Raw genomic sequence first — 23,609 nt, forward strand, 5'->3', positions numbered from 1 at the left:
GGTTCGTCTATAAAAAAAATCCTGCTCTGAGCTATACTAGTGTCTTGAAAAACGTCATTAAAGCTGACCATACACTGTAATATTTTCTTCAGGCTGAATGATTCCACCATCAACAGAGCGTTAATTGAGGAATCCCCGCTGTTTGCATTGTATTCTGCCAGCTCTGTTCTGTCAAAGATTTTCCGACCAGCTGCTTCGATCAGCTGATTGTGGGATGCTGGACGAAAGGGTGTCAACAGCAGCACCCACTATGCGAATTTCAGCTGGTTCATCAAGAACCAGCCGAAATTCTGTGTATGGCCAGCTTAAAGGTGCCCATACACTGCACGATCCTCGTACGAGAATCGCGGGAAATCCCGCGATCGTAAGATAATCGTGCAGTGTATGGAAGGCGTGCAACCGTTTCTACTGTACGGTCGCACGTCTTCCGTCGAACAAGCAGGCTGGAAAACCCGCCGGGAATCGTACGATTCTCGGCGAGTTAGTGGCCTGCTTGTTCGACAATTGCCAAACGGGCCGGTGTGCGCACTCGCACACTGCCCGTTTGCATTCATCGCAAGCCCTCCGCTCAGGGGGGCGGGCTTGCGATGTTCGTAAGTTCGATCTGCCTGTCCAAGATGGGCAGATCGTCCGTTTTTTTTTAAGTACTTTACAACCCTCGCAAGACAATAGTCTTGCGAGGGTTGTAAAGTGTATGGCCACCTTAAGGGTCTGTGTCGATGGGCTTTGGCCTTGTGTTGAAGGCATCAGTTTGACATCAGTTTAGGATGCTATAAAGATCTTGATTCAGAGTTCATTGACGGGTGCATTTGGCCTGCAGCTGGCTTCTGACCTGCTTGAAGTAGATTTTGCATGGCCATAGATTTCTATGGGTATGCAATACCTGCCTGAATCAAACAAAAGCACCTCGACACAGGCTCAAGCACTAATAAGGGGAAAGTCCCCTTTATTCACTGAATACTCATATTTTTGCATTATTGTAAAATGCATTTTTTTTTACTTTAATGCAGTTGCTGTATAGTATTTTGTCATTGATCTGTTTCACTTATTCTGCGGTTTTAAGTTAAATGAGTTTGTTGCATCTGTTATGGAATGTATACTGATCCCTAGCTCCAACTGGGGAACATTGATTTCTAAAAAGAACCACAGTTTCCACCAGGCATTAAAATGCATTTGTTTTAAAGAAAGCTTTGGTGTAGCAAAGACTTGACCACGGCTAAACATTGTTTTGGGGTATATTCTGAGCACGCTTGGCTCTGCTGCAGTAGGTCACAAATTGTAAACTGAACCTGTATTAACTTGAAATGTCTTAAAATGCACGTATGTGTGATCACCTCCCTATTAGCACTCGCCTGCATCTTTTTAGTTGTTTTGGCTCGCTCCACCCACGCATCACTGTTAGTTAGTATTGATGACCATTACAAGAATAGATAAATAATGGTGTATGGAGGGAAAAGGTGCAAACATGATATTAAGAAGTGAATTTGCTTTTTGCATGAGTGCTTAATAAGCTTTGGGACTCTCGGAGAACTCCAACAAGGGGTTTCACATTTTAGATTCCTCTCTTACATATACATCTGCAGTTCAGAAAACCCAACCCCACTTTCTCTTGGAATCCCAGAATTGTAGAGTGGAGCTTAAAGCGACATTAAATCTTTTGGTTTTTTTTTACATTTCTTTGATATGGTGGCCAGACTTGCTAAAGAAAAGTTTTTTTTATTTTATTTCCTCAAGTGGTATCCAGATCGCAAGCTCACCCCCTACCTGTACGGGTGCCTCCATCAGCTAACTGTGAAGGCACCCGTACATGTACAGTCATGGCCATGCCCACACCTAGCTGTGTGCGTCCATAGACACACACAGCGTGTGGCGGGCCACACCCCCGCCCTTGCTGTCATAACTTGACTGATGGCAGAAGGAGCCTGTGGCTCCTCTGCCCTCAGTACTCTGCCCCACAACCAGGAAGCATCTTCCCGGTTGTGATGGATGGGACGAGTTGCTGCAGGTAAGGGGGGGGCTGTTACTAAAGTGCTGGGTGTTTTTTTGCCTTCATGCAGAGAATGCATTAAGGAGAAAAACAGCCAGCCTTTAGTTTTACTTTAAACCCGCACTTTATATTCAGATGCGCCTCCTTCGTTCAAATTTGCTGCAATTTGTCGCTTTTCATTGACTACTTTTTTTTTTTTTCTGTGCACAATTTGTATGTGTTATCTTTGTGGCAGGAAGGAATGCTTTTGCTTTTACAGCAATTATGTATTCTTCGCATGAAGCTTCTGCTCAGGGAATTTATCCAAAAATAACCTGGTTTGTTTAATTTATTCACTGGTGTATTCCAGCAAACGTGTGTATTTTCTTTGGTTATTGTTCAGTGATGGTTAGAGGAGCAATGTAGCACTACCTGCATTTATCCATAACTTGCTTGTTTTGTGCCTTTTGCCAATGGATCAATGGTTCCACAGCTTTGGGTGGTCTTGTCTTCAAATGAATCAAGTTACCCAAGTGATTGCATGGAGAAGTAATGTATTTAATGTTTACTTGTGTGATGGCTTTGAGTGGTTGTGTTTGTTAAAATGTATATGCATTTAATGTATGCAAAGCCAAGGGTGTAGTAATTAATTGGATCCCTTATTTGTATTGCTGTCTGTGTCCCCACTGGAGATTTTCACCTTTTCTGTTTGTCTTTGTGACCAATATATAAAGATATATATATATATATATATCAGGGGTGAACAATTCGTACTGCATGTACTAGGCGCTGGGCAGGTGATTTCTTCTCTCAAAGCGGGCAAGCGGCTGAATTCAAGTTTTGGGGGTTTTTTTCCTGCGCGGAGCGTCAGTCATTTCTGCCGGCAGCCCTCAGAGGACCCTCCCCACGTCCCCTGCTGCTGAGAGCGAGGTGGGGGGAGATGGTGAAGAGGTGAGAGGCAGGGGGTCACAGGGAGATAATTCTTCGTCTCCCAGCAAGCTAGCTCCTCAGTTATTTGCTGCCCTGCTCATTAGGCATACATTTTCATACAGAAGTGATAACATGTAGGCTTGGATTGCTTATCTGTAATGTAAAAAATGTCCTGCCAGTCAATTCCTATGTTCACTCTAGTGTTTAACATAAGAATTGGGATATTTAACGGTGGCCCAGAGTGAATGGACAATTTTGTATAACACTGATTGTATAAATGGATGTGTTTTATTGATAAATAATATTAAAATGTATACACACAGATGATTTAAAAAAAAATAAAACAAGTTCCTATATGGCTAATTAACCTTCAACATCAAGTGTTATCACCATGTGGGTTTGAATGAGGAGGTTCATTAGCCATATAGCAACTTGGTTTTTATCATTATATTCTGTGTGCATAATTTTATTAAATCCAGGGATGCGTAATTCCTATCGCCCGGGGAAATTAAGTTTTCGGGTGCCAGCAGGTTTTTTTCCCCCTACACTTAGCCCTGCTACGCCCAGATCACTTGGAGCAGCCAGATTGTTCGCCCATCCCCACTGTGGTTTTTGGGGTCCCCCATTCTTCTGGAGGACCCAGAACCAAAGCAAATGACCTCAAGATGGGGAGCAGGGAGGAGAACGTCCGTTTTCTGATCTGTGATCAGTGAGATGGGAGCACTGTGCTCACAATGCTTCCTGTCTCCGCTGTCACAAGCCAGGCTGCACAGGAGACAGAGCAGAATGCCGTTCTTGATCTTCTGTTTTGCAGTCTAATAGACCCCAGATGTCTCCATAAAGAGAACCTGTAATCTTCAAACGTGATCACAGAGGGGCTTGTTATCCCCTGTGTGATAGCAATAAAGTTACGTAAAAATAAAATTAAACATTTTGATGTGGTTACATATGATATATGGTCCTCCCAAAAGAAAGAACATTTTTCATTTTGAATATTTTGTTCAGCATTTTGATGAAATATGGACTTTTGGAGCATATGGATACTGATGAACTTTAATGTTCCTTCAGAAGATTTCGTTAGGGTTAGAGCATTCATATAATTCGATTTAAATTAACTGACTGCTTTTGGAGATGGATGTTTCATTCTACACTCCTTTTTTCTTTTAGCTTCCATGCTTTTTTCTATTTATTGCATAATCATTTGTCGGGTGCTTTTAGTAGTATTGCAATATTAGCCTAACAAGTAGTGTGGATTGTTTGTGTTTGGACAGATCACCGGGAAAGGGCGAAGTTTGATTCTGAAAGAAATGAGTTGGAATCTGTATACAACCCAGCCCCACAGGTTGTCAGCATCTCCACTGAGCAGCAGCAACAACAGCAGCAGCAGCAGCAACAGCAGCAGTATTCCTCTGGTGGGCAGGCTATCCCCAGCACCGTGACTGTCATTGCACCTGCTCACCACCCTGAGAGCACAACAGAGATCTGGTCTAATTACTATAGCAACCACAACCCTACCAATTCATACAATAGAAACCCACCTCCTAAACGACGATGCCGGGATTATGATGGTGAGTCACTGATTAACCTGTCTGATGGATTTTGTTGTAGCAGCATGCTTAATATACTCCTATCTAATGTTATCCTAGAATTTGGCACAAAATCTATTCCATATCTGTTAAACTGTACCACCCAAGTACCCCTAGTCCCAGCATGCAATGATTCACCTCTCTATACTGTAGTGCACACAGAAGGGGTACACTTGCCAGAGTTAGAATATATACAAAAGCGTGTTTTTAATTTTAATAACACTTATATCAACTTAGTTTTTCTGGGGGGACTTTCTACAGAAACTTGTGTTTTAGAGATATATGTTGTCTGCCACTAGGGGCCTCCTTAAAATACTAGTTATCTGTCTGTCAATGATCCAGTAGTGTCAATACTTTGCTGCTGAGCTGGAACAAGCATACGGCAAATATTCTCTAGGGATGCACCGATATCGGTTTTTCAGTATCAAGTACGAGGACCGATATTTTGCGTTCGCTACTCGCCGATACAGGTGCTTTCCCTGACCTGGAGACGGCTTCCCGGGCAGTGGGTAGTGACACACCACCTGGCTTCCTCATTTCCTGTGAAGACGGCTCCATGTTTGGCCGGATCAATGCTGATTGGCCAAGAAACCAGCCTCCTGGTTTTCTAAATGGATGGGAAGCCAGCTGCATGCTGATTGGCCGGGAAGCCAGCTTCCCAGCCAATCAACACTATCTGAAAGAATTGACCCCTTAAGATCAGTAATAACAGCCAGGCCACATCCATTTTATTGTTAATACTCCGCAATGTCCATGAGTCTTGTTGCATTGTGCCCATTGATGTGCATGATCAGGAAGACAAATCCTCATGATCTACTAAAAAATCCAACATTGTTTAGTTACAGGATAAGCTCTCAAATTTGTCTTTTAGAATAAGCCCCTCAGGTCTAGGATATCATGAAATTGTGTGTGTGTTTTTGCCAGAATAATAATTTTGTTTTCCCTCTTCACAGAACGAGGGTACTGCGTCCTTGGTGACCTTTGCCAGTTTGATCACGGAAATGATCCCTTGGTGGTTGATGAGGTTTCCCTACCCAGTATGATCCCCTTCCCACCACCCCCTGGGCTGCCGCCCCCTGGTATTTTATTACCTCCTATCCCTGGACCAGCTCATAATATGAGAATGCCAGTTCCTCGGCCACTCACCCAACCTCCACCCACTGTCCATCCTGCTCCAAGTAAGTAGACTTTCTATATAGATCAGATTTTCAAATCCTTAACCTTGTGTTCATACGTTGACTTCTTAGCTTGCCATACCTTACAATCTACTTGTACAATCACAGTACAGTCGCCATTAGACCTACCAGAACTCTGAAATCCAGGCTAAACAAATGCTCTCTAAATGCATGAGCCATTTGTTTACTTTATTTTTGGTGCCCTTCATGGGTTTCTTTCAAATGTGTTCCAGCGTGACACTCATGCATTTTGCCTCTGCAGATGTGTTTTCAGTAATAAAGACAAGTCACTTCTGCTCTTTCTTGTACAATGTGGCTGGTCTTGTATCTGGCCCCCTGTAGTCCTCTGCAGGCAGCCTGAACAGGAGGACCGGCTGGGTCCCTCAAACAGCTCTGCATAGCCTATGGGCTTCACAGTGATGTCACTGCTATTTTTACAAGGTGGTATCTGTTCTTGCAAAATTTGCCAACCAAAAGTGGGTTTATATGTTTTGTTTCTATTGAGCAATATGTTTTAATAGTTTTAGATGAGTTTAGTGGTAATCTGCCCTCCAAAAATACTGTCCCTGCCTCCACACAGCTTAATAGACCAATTTCATTACACACACATTAACACGCTCTCATCTAGTCCTCATCAGCTCTTTTCTACTTTCAACTCCCCACTTCGTCCGCCTCCTCCAACCAAATCACTGACTTCCCAGGAAATTGCCAATCACTTCAGAGGTAAGATTGATGCAATTCGCAATGAAATCTCCACTGTCCAGACCTCTCCCACTCCAAACACACCTTGTCTGAGACCACACTCACTACTCGTACCCATTTCCTTGCTCCCATTTACCTCAAATCCTTGAACGACTGGTCTACAACCGCCTGAGCCGCCACCTTACCATTGGCAATCTCCTTTTTAATCTGGCTTTCGTCCACAACACTCCACAGGAACCGCCCTTCTAAAGCATACTAACGATCTACTAACTGCTAAAACCAATGGCCACTACTCTGTACTCATAATCCTGGACCTTTCTGCTGCTTTTCACACAGTTGACTGCCCACTTTTTGTTAATAAACTCCAATCCCTTGGCCTCCAAGACTCTGCTTTCTCATGGTTGACCTCCTACCTATCTCGGCGCATCTTCAGTGTCACCTACAATTCTACGTCCTCCTTTCCTCTTCCCGTAAGGATCCCCCAAGGGTCTGTCCTTGGGCCCCTTCCATTCTCTATCTACACTTCTTCCATGGGTCAGTTGATGGCCTCCCATGGCTTCCAATACACAAAGCTTCTAATTCACTCCCCTGTAATCTCTTGCTTCAACTACTGTAACTCCCTCCTTGTTGGCCTACCACTAAGCAGGCTATCCCTCCTTCAGTCTATCATGGATACTACTGCCGCCCCTCTCTGCCAATCCCTCCACTTGCCTGACGGAGAAAAATTCAAAATACTAACAACCTCATACAAAGCCATCTACAACTCTGCCCCAACCTACATCACTGACCTCATCTCAAAATATCACCCAAACCGTCCTCTCCACTCCACTCCTCAAGACCTCCAGCTCTCTAATTGCCTCCTCCAGGACTTCTACATAGTGACCCCATCCTCTGGCACTCCTTACCCCTATCTGTCCGCCTATCTCCTACTCTGCCCAACTTTTAGATTCTTAAAAACTTATCTCTTTAGGGAAGCCCATCTTATCTCAACATAACTGCCCTTTTACTTCTTCCAATAATTCAATCTAAATAGCTATTACCTTTTGCATCACTTACCCCTCTTCCTAGATTGTAAGCTCTCACAAGCAGGGCCCTCCTAACCCTATTGTACTGAAATTGTATTGTACCTGTACTGTCTCCCCCATTTTGTAAAGCGCTGCGCAAACTGTTGGCGCTATATGAATCCTGTATAATAATAATTCCATTTGTATCCAGTTGGGCAGGTCCTGGCACTGCATAGTTTGTTTTTAAAGGAGAGTGTATGAACAGATTGTAACAACATCTATGACTAGTTTTTACGTCAACATTGTAGACAGAAATTTTTTATTAAAAAGAACAAAACATTTTTGATTTTTCTAACGCAGTCAAGTTTATTTTACAAACGAAAATGTCAGCCTTGCCTCTAAAGTGAGGTGCAGCTAAGAGTAAATTGTGTCACCACATTTCATTGTCTCATCACAGTTGGGCTGTAAAGATGGGCAAGAAAGCATTAGGGAAGGATGGTGACTTTTCTATCTGAGCTTTTGGTATTGAATGCAATCCTAAAGTATATGTACAGCCTTAACTTCTTTTTTTTCTCATCTATTGAGGGGCACAACTTCATTAGGCTGCATCCCTCAATGGATAATGGAGAAAAAAAAGATAACTACTGCATACAGGAGAAATGGACAATAGGCACAAAAAAAAAAAAAGCTTAAAACCGGCCCATGGGGACTATAACTTCTCCCACACACACCTGATCCAAGTTTGCTTGGTGTCCTCAAGGAGCGTCCTATATTTTTGTTGGAAAGATTAGGGAATGGATATAACCCCTGTCAGGTTTTTCTTTTGTCTTTTGTTCCTGCTAGGTAGCTTTACCCCCGCTATTTGCATTGTTGACCCTTTGTCACAGAGATAAAAAGTGATGAGATATTTAGAATTTTAATTGTCGCCAAATAAAGATTTTCTGTAAATCTTCCGACAGGCATGTCTGTCCTGATGACAGCTGAGATTCTTTATACTTCCTGTTTTGTTTCTGAGAAGGATGTGGAGTGGAGCACAGCAAAAATTATACTTCAAAAAAAGGGGGGAAAGGTTTTAGAATATATATATATATATATATATGATGTCCCTAAGCCGATGCTAGTACCGGTATCGGGGCCGATACAGGGCATTTTCAGAAGTACTTGTACTCCCCGATGCATAGATCAGATACCGACCCTTAAAAAATGTTTTAACTAGCTTTGGCCATTGACCCCCGTAGCCCCTCCCCCGGAATACCTCTCCACCAAACGCAGGCTCCCTCTCCGCTCTGACCACTCCAGACGGAAGTGTGACAGCGTGGTGTTGTGTGGACAGTCTCTTCTCCCTGCTGGTGCTGGCTGCAGAGCTCTGTGTCCCTTTCACAGACCTCTGTAGCCAGCACGAGAAGAGTGAAGAGACTCCGGCTGTGAGTTCCCCCGCTGCCCCCCCTCCCCCCTGTACCTTAGCTGCTGCTCCTCCGTCCTTTTCAAATTGATGAAGCTGTTTCCTTTTGGTGATATATCACAAAGTGTGAGATGTCCGTGCTCCTTATGTGTAATGCAATCACCCGACGTACACAGCAGTTTTCACTCTCAATGAAAGAAGAGAGCCAGCCTGCTATTGGATATTTTAAATTGCAATAGCAGGCTGGCTATTGTACCCGCCCATTGCCTGCTGTCAATCAGCAGAGAGGACCTGATTGAGAACTTTGTCTTCAGTTCCCTCCTTTGCTGATTGACAGCCGGCAGTGGACGGATACAATAGCCAGCCTGCTATTGGCTATTGCAATTTAAAATATCCAATAGCAGGCTTGCTACTGCTCCCAACCACTGCCTGCTGTATTTACATTCAGTGAATCCAGTGAAGTAGAAAGGTGACACTAGAGGTCACCTTAAAGAGAACCCGTCTCCTCCAATGCACGCAGCGCTGGTGAGAAACTGCCCTAAAATCATTAGTCTGTAATTGTTTTAGAGAAAAATATCACCTGTCCCTTTAAGAAAAAGTATTGGTAATTGGTATCGGCAAGTACATGAGGGACAGTACTTGGTCTTGAAAAAGTGGTATCGGGACATCCCTTATATAGATAGATAGATACACATATACTCTGTAGCATTTTATAAAACTTTTTTTTTTAAATCAAGCATATTCCTATTCTCTAGGAGACGGAAACAAACGTTATGCTGAACTAAGACCGTTAATGACAGGTATGTTGAGTAACAACTGAAGATCTGTAAAGCTAAAACGAAGCTTTAGCTTTAGGTGTTTTAGATTACAGACAAGAGTGTGTTATTTGTGATGAAATTCTCTCCTGGAGAAGAATTAAATGGCAACAATAATAATCTGTTTTGCTTTTGAATTTGCAGGGCTTCCATTACCACATTCAGGCATGCTAAATAATCGTGAACCGCCCGGGACGAGTACTGTCCCCAGTCTTGCACCGGTAGGAGCAAGACTGCCTCCTCCCTTACCTCCTCAGAATCTGCACTACTCCGTGTCAGAACGTAAGCATAGCTCACTACTCCTATTTTACATGGCCGTAAAGCTAGTACATCTTCCTTATGCGTTATTATTATTAAATATTGGGACTCCTAGAGTACCAGAATGTCCTGTAACAGGCAGAGAACCACAACGTTTCTACCACTGCTCTTCCCATTAAGTTTTTTAATGTCCTGCATAATATTAAGGGCATATAGTTCATCACTTTTTTAAACTGGAACCTGTCGGTGGTAAGGAACAGACTGCAAAGGTTTTGAACATGTTGTTCTACTCTACAAAATAAATAAGTACTGATGTCCCTTTTGTGGACTTCTCCCCTCATTTCCTGTCCCTGGTGCCACCAGTCACCAGAAGGGCAGAGAGAAAAAAATTTTGGACAGGGACACAGACAACCGTTCTAAGATTTCTGTATTCTATTCAAAACGGAAATAAGTTTTGTCTAGACATACTGTAAATATCCTGGGGATAGAGAAATGACAGTTCATATATGTGCCAGTGACTGGTAATGCCTGTTGATCTGTTGCTTAGAACTTAATTGGGCATTCATAACTTTGCACAGTTTGTTTTTATGTACCTACACTTTATATTTTACTCTTTTAGTTCTTTAAATTCTATAGCCACTGTGGCCAGCAAGCAAGGCAAATAATGTAATTATAACTGACTTACAATACAGTAGCTATAAGAATAACACTATTCCTACAAAGAAGTCACATCTCTTGAGTCTTCCCAAACCGATCATAACATGCCAGACATGGTTAATAAAAACTGCTGAAGGGAAGACAATTTGGCCTTCAAATTTGTGTTTATAACTTTGCTTAACTTATTTTTTTTATATGTATATTTCCTGGGTTTATCAATTTGTTTTTAATATGCCCCCCTTTAGATACATATGAGCCTGATGGGTACAATCCTGAAGCTCCAAGTCTCACAGGAACAGGTAGAACTGGATATCGGCCCTTTTATACACGGCCACAGCAGCAGCAAAGGTCAAATCTGATAGGTTTGACATCAGGCGACATGGATACACCACCAAGAGGTTAGTGACTTTGTTGACTAGCTATTGCACGTGGTAAAAATGGAATGTTGCAATACATGTATGATGGAATTTGATTAGCTATCGCACCTGAAAGTTTTTGTCTGGGCAAAGTCTTCACAAACCTATTCAGCACTGCTCTTATTATATACACATTTTGCTCCATGTTATCACTTTAATACTGCTGCAAAAGTACTGCAAATGCCTGATGATCCCACCAGAAATGCAGTGTGCTGCTAATTTCTGTAGTGAGCTGACAGTGCTGGCAGCTTAGATGAGAGGGCAGCAAGTGCGGAGAATGTAAATAAGGAGAGCTTATTTAGAGCACTATGGTATGCGCTGGTGTAGTCCACCAGTGGAGCTCTCGGACAGAGCAGGCAACACTACTTTGGGTTTCATTGTAGTAGTAACAGTGTGGTTATTCCATTACTACAGGGTAAGAGCTCATTGAATTTTTGGAAGGATCCCCAGGTATATTTTAATACTTGCAGCTCCTTTAAAGCAATACAGCATAGGGAAATGTACACGTATTGGAAAACTGTGCTGAATACCTTTTTGTTAGATTTTGCCCACATGCACTTTCATTTTCTGTATCGTCCATTGAGGGTGGGGTTTTGCTGCTGCCTCGCGGTATACTGAGACGCCGAAACGGATCCCTACAATTCTGTCTGGATCCACCCAGCTGCGTGAGTGACAGCTGGCTCTGCCTATCTAGAGGCAGAGCCAGCTGTACCCGCCCCCTCCCCAGTCCGTTCCGCCAGTCAGCGCTGGAGGACAGGGGAGGGGGAGAATCCCTGCAGGGAGCCGCGAGTGACGTTTACGGCTCTCTGCACGGATAGATCGAGAAGTGAGCGAGCGCCGGTATGTGTTCTCTCACTTCCCGATCTACTGAGCCGACCTGTGACAGTTTCATTATCACAGGTCGGCTCAGATTATGAGGCTGAGTGAAAATCACTTGCCTCATAATTCTCCTTTTTAATGTCTACTACCATTCCTTTTTCCAGATCTTGTACTTTCACAAGAGAAACGATCAGTGTCAGTAGTTCTAACTGGAGTTGTTGCACATATTCAATGTTTGTACTCCTCCAGGAACCAGATCTGGTTATTCCTGTTTATATAGCCTAGTTTTGTACCTTTTTTTATGGACGGTCTTTAATAAAAAAGTTTATATCTTCTGATTGTAGAAATACATTTTGTCCAACTCGTGTCTGTAAAATCAGTTCCTTTGTGCTGTACTTACGTAATTTGTTTGTTTTTGTTATAGCTGCTAATATTGTCATTCAAACTGAGCCACCTCCTCCTCCTGCTGTTGAAAATAGTAACCTGAACAGAGTTGTGGTGGAACCAGATAGGAAGAGACCACTTGGGAATATGAATGATGGTCCTTTTGCTAAGAAACCTTGGACAGACAAGTAAGAACCTTGGCCCTATACCAGGAATTGACCCACCATTGTAATTCTTTGCCACATATAAAATCATTTCATTTGAAAATGCTTATTGTATATAAAAGAAGTTCAGTAGATGGTGGTGCTAGTTTTGAGAAGGCTTTGAGGGCCTAAAACATACGGTGGCTTATTCATAAAACTGTAAGGCTGAATGTATTGGATTTGTTTTTTTTGTCTGTTTTTTAAGCTAGTTTTATTTTCCTTGGCCATACTATTCAGAAATGGGACCAAAAAGTGTTTTTTTATGCCTTGGCTAGTTATCAATGTTATGGGTGCAATTGACTGCACATATATGTGCCTTCTTTTTCACTGGAAATTCTCCAAAAGGTCAAAATAAATAAAACTGGAGTGATGTGACAAATACAGCATGTTTTAAAGCTGTATCTCATTAGGTGAATTGTATACTTAAGAGTTAAATAACAGGACTGTTCTCAGCACTTTTAACAGGTGTGGGGTGTTTCTTGTGTTTTTTTTTTGCACTTATTGCGTTCAGTGATATCGGAGGTTAATTGTTACGTTTTTTTTATTTACACCTTCAAGTTTATCTAAACCCTAGAACAAAATTGTAATATATTGCAGCCTTAGATGTGATGGCTGCATTATTTGTTCAACACTCACTCACTGTAATGTGTCTGAGCCACAACACTATGGGTAAACTAGGACAAAAAGTGCATTAAAATGACAGAACACCTCCTCTCCATAACATGGAAGGTGATATTCTGTAGTTCACACAAGTTAACGGCATGACTGATAACATTCTTTGAGATAACACTGCTGAGTATTTTTGATTTTTGACAGGGTCAACAGATATTTTGCTGCTTTTTAACACATAGTAAGTAACATTTTAGCAGACAGAAAGTGAGCAAATAAGTCTGGGATTACATACACTTAAGGCCGTGACACACTGCACGCGAAGCCGTGCAGAGTGAAGCAAAGCTCTCCGGCACGGCGCTTCGCGTGACCACTCCACTTTAAAGGAGAACTTTATCCACTTTAAAGGAGAACTATGGGGTTGGAAGCACAAACTAGCGTCCTCCCGTCACCCAAAGCTCAGTATACTGCGAGCTAGAGCTTGCGGTATACTGAGACGCCGCAGGCGGGACGGATCCCGACTTTACTGTTGAGATCCACCAGGTGCGGGATTGACAGCTGGCTCTGCCTATCTAGAGGCAGAGCCAGCTGTATCCTCCCCCGTCAGTTCCGCCAGTCAGCGCTGGTGAATGGGACAGGGGAGGGGGCGGGGGAAGTGAGCGAGCAACGGTATGTGTTCGCTCACTTACCGATCTAATGAGCTGCCCTGTGACCGTTTCATTGTCACAGATCAGCTAGAACTATGAGGCTGAGTGATTTTCACTCGCCTCATAGTTCTCCTTTTAAGGTTTTACCTGTGGCATGTGTGCTTACTGGGGAGATTCACCCTCTGTTTATGCCCTGGTGACTTTGGTTCTTAGGACAGGAAGCTGACCACTAGATGGAGCGTTTACAAATCTTTATGTGAAATAAAGGAAGAACGTAAATGTGAAAATTGCATTCTGGCCAGTGTTACCGCGTATTAAAATACACTATGCTTTCCCTTTTACTATCAATTAGATTCTGAACACCTAAGCATCATTTTAAAAATACTAGCGTTTTTTCTATTATTGTAGACTTGATGCATAGATATTTAATTTTGTTTTTAATAAACAATTTAATGGTGTAAATATTTTGGTTTAATATTAAACACTGTATTGCTATAAAAATGTTTTTTTCTTTACATGCAATGCTTCACAAATGTTATGTGTTTTGTATTTTACTTATGTTAGGCATGGAAACAACAACCATAACAAATTAGGATTTGGGAAAAAGATTCTGTACACAAATACCAAACTTGAAGTCCGAAAAATTCCTCAGGACCTAAACAACATTACCAAGCTGAATGAGCACTTCAGCAAATTTGGTAGCATTGTTAATATACAGGTGAGTTTTAAAATGCTTGAGGGTTTATTTTTTTGGGGTAGGGTATTGGGCTGCATCAAGTACTGTGTCTTTGCTCATTTAATTTTAAAGTGACCTTAAACCCTCAGATTTGTTAACATAAACCAATACTGTAATGTGTGCCTTACTGTAATCCATTGTTTCCCTTCTCTTTGCTGCTCTTCCTTTTTAAATCCTCATGTCTTCTCATGCTGGGGAGAACTTCCCTTTGCAGCTGAGTGCCTCTTCCTGTAGTGCTGGCTCAGGTTGTGAACCTGCACACAGACACCATATATCCATTCCAGAGACAAGGCAGTCTGCTGCAAAACAGAACTTCTGCCCAGCATGAGAAGAGATACGGATTTAAAAGGAAGAGCAGCAAAGAGAAGGGAAACAACCATGGATTACAGTAAGGCGCACATTACAGTATTTTTTTATGTTAAAAAATCTGAGGGTTTAATGTCACTTTAAGTATACCCCATAATAGAAATATATGTAGGTAGCTGTTACTGACCTCCCCTAAAATGCTATTGGTCTTCCTCATTTTTAAAAATTTAAGTCGCTTTCCTAATTTCCATATCCTTCATGCTTGTTCCAATCAACTATTCAGAAGGAGATGAGCAATGGCAGCCTCCATATTGCCCCCTAACCAGTCTGCTTTACAGAGCAACTGATCTCTGGAAGCCGGTAGGCAGGGAAAGGGAGTAAGGACTAGTCATCCGTATTATCTCTGGTTTCCCTGTCTATTCATTTTTTTTTCCCCGCCTATTACTGACTTACTATGTCTTGTTCTATACCGTGTCTCTGTGTGGAGGTGGCCATCTTGGTAGATGCAGTGGTTTGCTTCCTCATGCCAGAGCCTCCAGAACTGAGAACAGTATTGACATCAACAAATATCACTCCAAATCTCCTTCGGAATTTCAGACGGGAACCAGTAACATTTCTAATTTGTTCTCTATAACATAGCAAATATTCTAGCTCTGCTAGAATTGATGTAGGCCTGACCCCCCTCCCAATTTCAGAATGGTATCTCCCAGGAGGCCCTCACAGTGTGTGGTCAGGATCCCAGAAGTCAAGGCAGCGCCATTATTTTACTGGTAAAAGAATCCATGTATTTGCAGTGAGCCAGAGTGGGTGAGGTATAGACGAAGTTTTGCAGGGCTGACGATGCTGGTTGGGACTTCAGCACTCTGAGCCTGATGAAGGGGACCCTGTGTGGCCCTGAAAGCGCTTGATTTTCCGAGTGACATATCATTAAATGGATTTGCACTGACCCATGTGTTTTTGTCGTGCCTGGTGTGCTGGTGACATCTACATCTAAAGTTGTTCTGTGTGCAGCGCCATCCGCTGTCATTTCGAGCATCCGTTTAACATCTTTGGGATTTCCAGTAAGGAGTGCTACAGGACTTGTGACATTCAGCACATTTCAGGCACGATGTTGCCTACTCAATTCTATTATTTATTAAGGATAAAACATGGGGAAAGTGTATAGTAGAGTACTGAATGTTTTGTTACGTGTGCAGGTTGTTTTTTTTGTTTTTGTTTTTTTTAAACCCTAAGAGATTTAGTGTGTCTTTCTGATGTCTTCATATATAGGTTTAGCCACTAATAGATGAATGCTGGCTATGCAAGCATAGCTTGGAGACATTCATTTTCTTGTGAGAGCATTGCTAATATTGCGTGTATTTATCTTCTCTTTTCAAGGTTGCTTTCCAGGGAGATCCCGAGGGTGCTCTCATCCAGTACTTGACAAATGAGGAAGCTAGGAGAGCAATATCCAGCACCGAAGCGGTTTTAAACAATAGATTTATCCGGGTACTTTGGCACAGGGAGAACAATGAACAGCAGCATCCTCAGCAGCCCCAACAACATATGACACATCAGCACACAACACACACAGTTCAGTCTGGACAGCAGACTGTTCCATCCGCAGGGCAGGGGCATCTTCAGAAGGTAATGCCGTAGTACGTCAAATAGTGATTGTTTGGTGTTCTGTGTTTTTAATACTGCAAATGACATCCACTTCTAACTAATTAAATTGTAATTTTATGTTTATTACTCTTCTTGAATTGTGCCGCGTTAAGTGACCTCCTCTGGACAGTGACCAGAACTGCTGGTTTACTTTAGGGCATTTCTGACCCCAGGAATTAAAACAAATAATGTGTTCTTATCGGCCCATGTAAGGATGATTTTAAAATGTACCCGTGCATTGCCGGGTACATTGCCGGTATGTTAAGTATTATAAATACTTAACATTTGCCTCGCTACAGCCAGTGTTTTCCTGTCTGACATCCTGGGTTGTGGGCAGGCCCTTACTGTCCTCATGTACAATGTAGGACTGCTGGTTCTGCGTTATACGCAGTGTCAGAGCTGTGACCAGCCAGGCAGCAAAGAGAAGTGTCTTTGCGGTACTGGTTGCATGGAAAGAAGGAAACCTGCAGGAGCAAGGAAATCTAACTATTTCCATTTATAACTTTCCACCCAAGCCAAATGCACATTTAATCCATGCAGTGCGGGGGGACCCATTGCATGGGTAAATATAAAAGCAGCCTGTTGTGGGACTTTTTAACTCTTAGTAGTGAATAAAACATTGCTGTCTCTACATGGGTAAACTGTTGCAAAGAATGTTTGCTTATTTTAAAGTTTTTATTTAAAATCATAAATACTTGCCACTGAAAATTAGATATTTCTGTCATCTGGCATTGTAATTAACATAGATCGTCCAACTCTCTTAACCAGGGTTCTTATGTCCTTAATAACCTACCCGCAAAACATCGACACGGAGCACCTGGTGGAACTCAGACTGATGCAACGTTTGTGGCTTCAAACCAGAATAATTCTGGGGAAGAAAATCTGGTATGTACTTTTACTGTACTCAAAGAAATATGCTGTCATTCAGGAATCCTACATTAAAGTATGTACTATATGCAATGGGAGCTTTAAATTGTTACGGCCTGATCCACTGTTGTATGTGCGCTGCATCTTACATCTAGTGAGAAGAACATGGCTTTCAAGATTCGCCTCGTTTATAAGTAAAGGCCGTTACCATTATCTACGCAAATTCTTGAAACTGGATGAAACTTGTGTTGAAAAGTAGAGAGGAAAAAATAAACCTAATAAAAGTTGATAGTTGTGGACAGTTGGTCCCCGCCATGTACTCTGGTTGCTCTAGGGCCGCCCCCAAACTAGGTCTTATTTTCTGGGTAGGTCCTATATTACAGGAATGTTTAAAAATCGTGCTAGGTCTTACTTTTGGGGAAACACGGTAGGAGTAGGCCATTCATTGGGAGTTACCTTGTGGTTTGGATCACTAGGCGCTTTTAAATCCTTACTTCCAATCTGTTCCTACCACGGAAGAGGTTAGTTCTGAGGGAATGAGTACTGACGACATATGCTGGGTGGAGTGTCGCACATTGTTGAGGAAACCTCTCCACTGCTGCTTCTTCTTTGCATAGACCCACTTGGAAATCTTACAGTCCTTCAGTGCGTTCCTGCTGCCTGCCTTCAGTGACTTGGTCACCTGATCCTACATCTGCTGCCAGTGCTTGTGTATTCAGAGTACCTGAAGCCTTAGCACAAATGAGAACAACTGGGGTTTCAAAAGGCACTCATTACACACATAATTATGTTTTAAAAAAAATATTCTTTACATTTATTGATAACAAAAACACATTAAAATACATCACTCGGTTATCTCAGTTTACATCAGTGTAAACTGAGTATACATAGATTGGCGCACGTTATTTGGTGGCCGTGCTGTGTCCTGGGATACCCTTCTTCCGGTGGTCCCACCAAGCTTATTTGGTGCGTAGGGGAGTGGTATTCTCCCCTCCCCTCTGCACCAAGCAATTCCCACTGACCATAGAAATCCCATAAGCTTTTTACCTTTAATCCCCTGAAGAAGCATTCTGCGAAACACGTTGGGAAGACTGCATACCACTGGCAACAGTAACCAATGTTTTGTGTACTGTACAAACAATGTAATTAACTATGTGAAAGTGGTGTAATTAATCGATACAGTGGATGCCGGAAGTGGAATTTTGGAGGCACAATATGTGATATGGTGATGTTTTTATTATGTATTTTAATGTGTTTTTGTAATCATTAAATGTAAAGCGTGATTTTTATTGAAACATAATTATGTGTGTAGTGAGTGCCTTTTGAAACACCTGTTGCTCTCATTTGTGCTATGGATATGTATATTAGGGGGACTGGCACTATTTGGTTCATTTTGACTGCCCATGGTAAACAAAAAAAAATATATGGGATTGGTACCTGAGGCTTTGGGGTTGATTTACTAACCTTATAAACACACCACGAACGTGTATACACCTCTGCAGTGTGTTCCCTCCCAGCATGATCTATTGGTGGAATCTAGACACCTTTTGTAATGTGTACACAATACTCTAAACTACATTGCTTCACTGCCATGCAGTTACAACATGTCTGACTCTCGACATGTGAGACAATCCCGCTGTAACTTGTGTCCCCAGTTCACACTTGTACTACTGATGCGGCCGAAGTCTGCAGCCTGAAATCAGCTTAGCTCCCTGAGGTGTAGCTCCCTCCTCTGCTCTGTCCAAGGAGGTCTTTACTTCAGTCCTTCAGACCTCTGTTTCCCACATTTGCAAAGCTGCCATCTGGTCTTTTCACACTTTTTCTTTTAAGTTTTACCAGGTAGATGTTCAGGTCTTGTCTGACGTCAGCTTTGGGCTTTTAGACATTCCAACTGGTCATGTTTTCCTATGTCCCTCAGTGGATGAGAAAGAAAATAGGATTTTTTTTTTGTATTCGCCACAAAATCCTTTTCTTGTTTTTTCTTGCAGTCTTTTAGGTACTCTCAGTACTGCTTTGCTACAAAACAGGCATGCTGGTAATAGGAGGGCTTATCCTGTGCTGGCCTACAATTGTTTAGCTTGCTGTGTCCGAATCCTCCTGTAGGCAGCAGTATAAATAGACAGTTAATGACTTCCTGTGTTTTACAGTGCACTCTACGAAAATATTTTATAATGAGTACAAAAATCCAATTTATACTTGTGACTGACATTATACAGACAAGGGAACAGCAGATTAACAGATTTCAAATACTGTGTGCTGTGATTAAGTAGTGTACAGTAAATTAATGATTGGGTCATATAAGAACTGTCACTTCTCACTCCTGCAGGAGCAATGTCAATTTGTACCCTATCTCCTGGCTTGTGAAATGGTGGTTGCAGTCGCTTTGTACCAGCCATAACATCTTTGGCAAGATATATGGCTTAGTGGAAAGGGAATGAGGCTCAGCACATCCAAGATGTGCTCATATTAACATTTAGGGTGCTTTTTTTTTTTTTTTTTTTTTTTTTTTTTTTTAAATGTGCAAGGGAGTTTATTTGCAATCAAGCAACGGTGCTCAGGGAATGAAAAACACATAAAAGTATAGCATTGTGGAAAGAGGGGAGCATAGAATGTTAAGGTACAGTACAGGGTGTAGTGCTGAACGCATTGAAGAGCAGTGAAACTAGGCACACACATTATTGGACTGTAGTGTTGATAGTTGCAATGAGGACCTACAAGATGAAGCTACTATCAACACTGAGGAAAAGCTACCAGAGAATGTAGTGTGCACAGTGAGGTGAAAGCTGCCAAAGGGCATTGTGTGGCAGAAGAGCCGCCAGATAATGTTGTGTGTATTGTGGCAGGAGAACAAATGGAGATGCTACTGCAGACAGTGTGGGGAGCGCTGCAATGGAATCTTGAAACTCAAGTGTTCTATAAGCAGCCATTCATGGCTTATCACTCATATCTGGGCCTGACTTTATGCATTAGAGCAGTGATTCTCAACCTGTGTAACCTCAGGACCCATATTTGTCTTTGGTCATTAAGTCGCGACCCAAGTCGCAATGCAATGGAATGCACGGAATTAGAATACGGTGTGTTCCAGTGCAGGCGTACGAGCTGCGGGTGGGAGGTGCGTTTAGGGGGAACCATTCAAATGAATGGCAACCCAACACACCTCCCACACCAAAATGCACGGTAGGTGCAATTGCATGGTACAGTGCGTTAATCGCAAGGTACTATGCGATTAATGCACTCTACTAGTGTGAACGGGCCCTCAAAAACACGGGCATACATACGCAATCTGCTGAACTGTGACGGAGCTTCATCCAGATGTGCATTGCATGTACAGTTCCCTTGCGCGTTGTCGGGAGCTGTACAGGTGTCGGGAGCCAGAATGTGATGTCACTCTGGTCCAGGCACCTCCTAAAGGACAGATGAGGCAGCTGTAAGCAATGCACATATATTTATGGAGCTCCCTCACAGCCCCATCCCATCCCACCTCAAGCTGACATTCGGCACCAGGCAGCATATTTTGAATAGCCGCTTGGCACAAGAACTGACTGTGCTGTGCTAGGGGGAGGCAGAGGAGCATCTCACCTAAAGTGGAAGGCATGTGGTGACCCACTTTTAGGTCATGACCCACCAGTTGAGACCCAAGACATAGAGGACTCAAAGTAAACAGGATGGAGTCTCGCATTGTGAAGGAATGTGTTAAATATTCAGATGTTGCATTCCCTTTTATTAGTACTTGGGATAGGGAAAAGCTTAATCCAAAGAAAAACTTATGGGTCTTTTAAAGTATTTTTAAGGATATGTTTACACATTCTTTTCCTACGGGCAATTTTCTTGTGCTCCACTCAATTTCATCAGTCACACAGATATGAATCTGACAGACCTATTACATGTAAATAGTTCCTCTGTGTGTGTTAAGTTTCTATTAATGACGATATTCCTCTGTTTGCTGACTGATTTTTACTCTGATTTACTTCTACAGACGGTACCACTATCCAGCAGTCTTTCAAAATCTGTTTACACTTCTACGAACACAAAGCCAGCTAATAAAAGCACAGTGAGATCAAAACCTCTAGATGTGCAGGAAAATCTAAAAAAGAAACAGGTATAATTTATGTTCTCTAACCTCTTTACCATAGCAGCGGTGTATGCAATAAACAGTAACTGCTTTCTCTTACTAATTCTAGATGTATGTGTTTGTACTGCTAATAACTGCAATTAACCAGCCTATTTTTCTGCCCTTAAAGCTAAACTCAGGGCAACTATCAAAAATCACAATAAATTTGGTCATGTATGTGTTTAAATATTTTAAAAGTGACTGTTCATATTCCTGTCGCTTATTCGATCCAACAATACCTGTGCATGGATGATGCTGTAAGGTTTTATTGCTGCCTCTCTCCTGTGACGGCTTTCTAACAATCCCTAGATAGCAGCTCTGGAACACACACAACTCATTGTGCTATGCCATGACGGTGATCTGCCAGCCAATAAAAAAAAATCCAGCATCTCATTGTATACAGGCAAATTTCCCATGCATGAATACTCTACTTCTGAATTTTAAAAGAGAACTAAAGACAAACGTTTATTTGGCTTTACAGTCGTGGCCAAAAGTTTTCAGAATGACACAAATATTAATTTTCAGTCTGCTGCTTCAGTGTTTAAGATCTTCTTGTCAGCTGTTACTATGGTATACTAAAGTATAATTACAAGCATTTCATATGTGGCAAAGGCTTTTATTGACAATTACATTAAGTTTATGCAAAGAGTCAATATTTGCAGTGTTGACCCTTCTTATTCAAGACCTCTGCAATTCGCCCTGGCATGCTGTCAATCAACTTTTGAGCCACATCCTGACTGCTGGCAGCCCATTCTTGCATAATCAAAGCTTGGAGCTTGTCAGAATTTTTGGGGGGTTTTTGTTCACCCGTCTCTTGAGGATTGACCCTAGGTTCTCAATGGGATTAAGGTCTGGGGAGTTTCCTGGCCATGGACCCAAAATGTCGATGTTTTGTTCACCAAGCCACTTAGTTATCACTTTTGCCTTATGGCAAGGTGCTCCATCATCATGCTCGAAAAGGTATTGTTGGTCACCAAACTGTTGAATGTTTGGGAGAAGTTGCTCTTGGATTATGTTTTTGTACCATTCTTTATTCATGGCTGTGTTCTTAGGCAAAATTGTGAGTGAGCCCACTCCCTTGACTGAGAAGCAACCCCACACATGAACGGTCTCAGGATGCGTTACTGTTGGCATGACACAGGAATGATGGTAGGGCTTACCTTTTCTTCTGAAAAATGGCCTGGACAGGAAGGGGGTTTAACACCCTGGTCTTTAAGTGGTTAAACATTTTCTTTAGAACTTTGTGGACCACATGACTGTTTTTAAAACCTAAACTTGTCACAATACAATGCAAACAGTGGCGATTCCTCGATCGACACACTGTTTGTGTTAATGGAGGATTGGCGGGAATTTTTTTTCCTTCAGCCCAAAGGGGTTGAATGAAAAAAATGGATGGGTGTATGGCCAGCCTAAAGCTGTCCAGGTAACAGCCCCTCTCCTTGTATGTATGTAGTTGGAACCATTTTATAGTTTTACAGGTGGTCCGTGCATCCTCCATCTGCGGCTTTCTACTGTGCATGCGTACACCGTTTTCCTTCAGACACACTACTGAGTTGGCCACACAAAGCTACTGCTGCTGGAACTCCGCATCTCTACCAGGGAGGTTAGATCTCTGAAAACCACTGCGCTGAATCACCAAGCAGACCCCTTTCATTCCCCTCCAGAGTCCCCCTTTGACCTTCTATTGTCTACCATACTTCTGCAATCATTCAGGAGAAAGTTGAGGAAGAATAGGCTGTTTCTAGTTCTGTGGTCCTGTCTCCTGACATCAATCCCAAGCTCAAGGACACTATTTCTGTCCTTGTCAACCTGGTGTGTGATTGTTTACCGTTAGAGCTGCCTGAGTCCACCTTGCCAAGGTTCACTAGTCTGGGTTCTTTCAAAATGGCCAACCCTGCCAAAATCTTCCCTGTAGACGCTCTTTTATAGCTGGTGTTGTATTATAACTGGGATCACCTCAGAAATTGTTTGCTCAGCTATACCCTATTGAAAAGTTTTCCTTGAAAAATTGTCTTTGTTGTAGACCCAGCTATTTCTAGTTTAAAGAAGATGTTAACGGTCCCTGTAGAGAATGTGCTTGTTTTCAAGAACCATGTGGAGAAGAGGTTAGAAGCGCTCTGTAAGCCCTTGTTTTACCTTGCAGGCCCTACTATGCAACCTGCTGTTGCCACCAGGGCTGTGTGTCAGACCTTATCTTTGTAGTCAAAAGCATGTCTAGGGACCCTGGGTTCATCTTGATGGATTCTGCCACTCTAAAACCGTGCGCTGCTGCGTAGATGGCCTTGCAGATACATTTGGACAAATCTCCAGGTGGGGGTCACCTGTCCGTCCATATGCAACAGATCCTATGGTTTGAATGCTGGTCTGCAGAG

General features: G+C 42.4%; 1 protein-coding gene across 1 annotated transcript in view; it reads left to right on the top strand.

Moving 5' to 3' along the window:
* The window catches only part of RBM27 (RNA binding motif protein 27), a 66,700-nt gene that overhangs the window by 23,419 nt on the left and 19,672 nt on the right, over positions 1-23,609 (top strand). The window contains exons 8-17 of the mRNA XM_018561654.1: positions 4,168-4,238; positions 4,281-4,464; positions 5,436-5,660; positions 9,725-9,964; positions 10,741-10,893; positions 12,155-12,302; positions 14,138-14,291; positions 15,993-16,241; positions 17,028-17,144; positions 21,103-21,225. Of these exons, the coding sequence (XP_018417156.1) occupies positions 4,168-4,238; positions 4,281-4,464; positions 5,436-5,660; positions 9,725-9,964; positions 10,741-10,893; positions 12,155-12,302; positions 14,138-14,291; positions 15,993-16,241; positions 17,028-17,144; positions 21,103-21,225 (1,664 nt within the window). The remainder of the gene's footprint in view (positions 1-4,167; positions 4,239-4,280; positions 4,465-5,435; positions 5,661-9,724; positions 9,965-10,740; positions 10,894-12,154; positions 12,303-14,137; positions 14,292-15,992; positions 16,242-17,027; positions 17,145-21,102; positions 21,226-23,609) is intronic.

Source organism: Nanorana parkeri, unplaced genomic scaffold (assembly GCF_000935625.1).
Source record: "Nanorana parkeri isolate BGI_ZX_2015 unplaced genomic scaffold, ASM93562v1 scaffold536, whole genome shotgun sequence".
Classification (NCBI taxonomy): Eukaryota; Metazoa; Chordata; class Amphibia; order Anura; family Dicroglossidae; genus Nanorana; species Nanorana parkeri.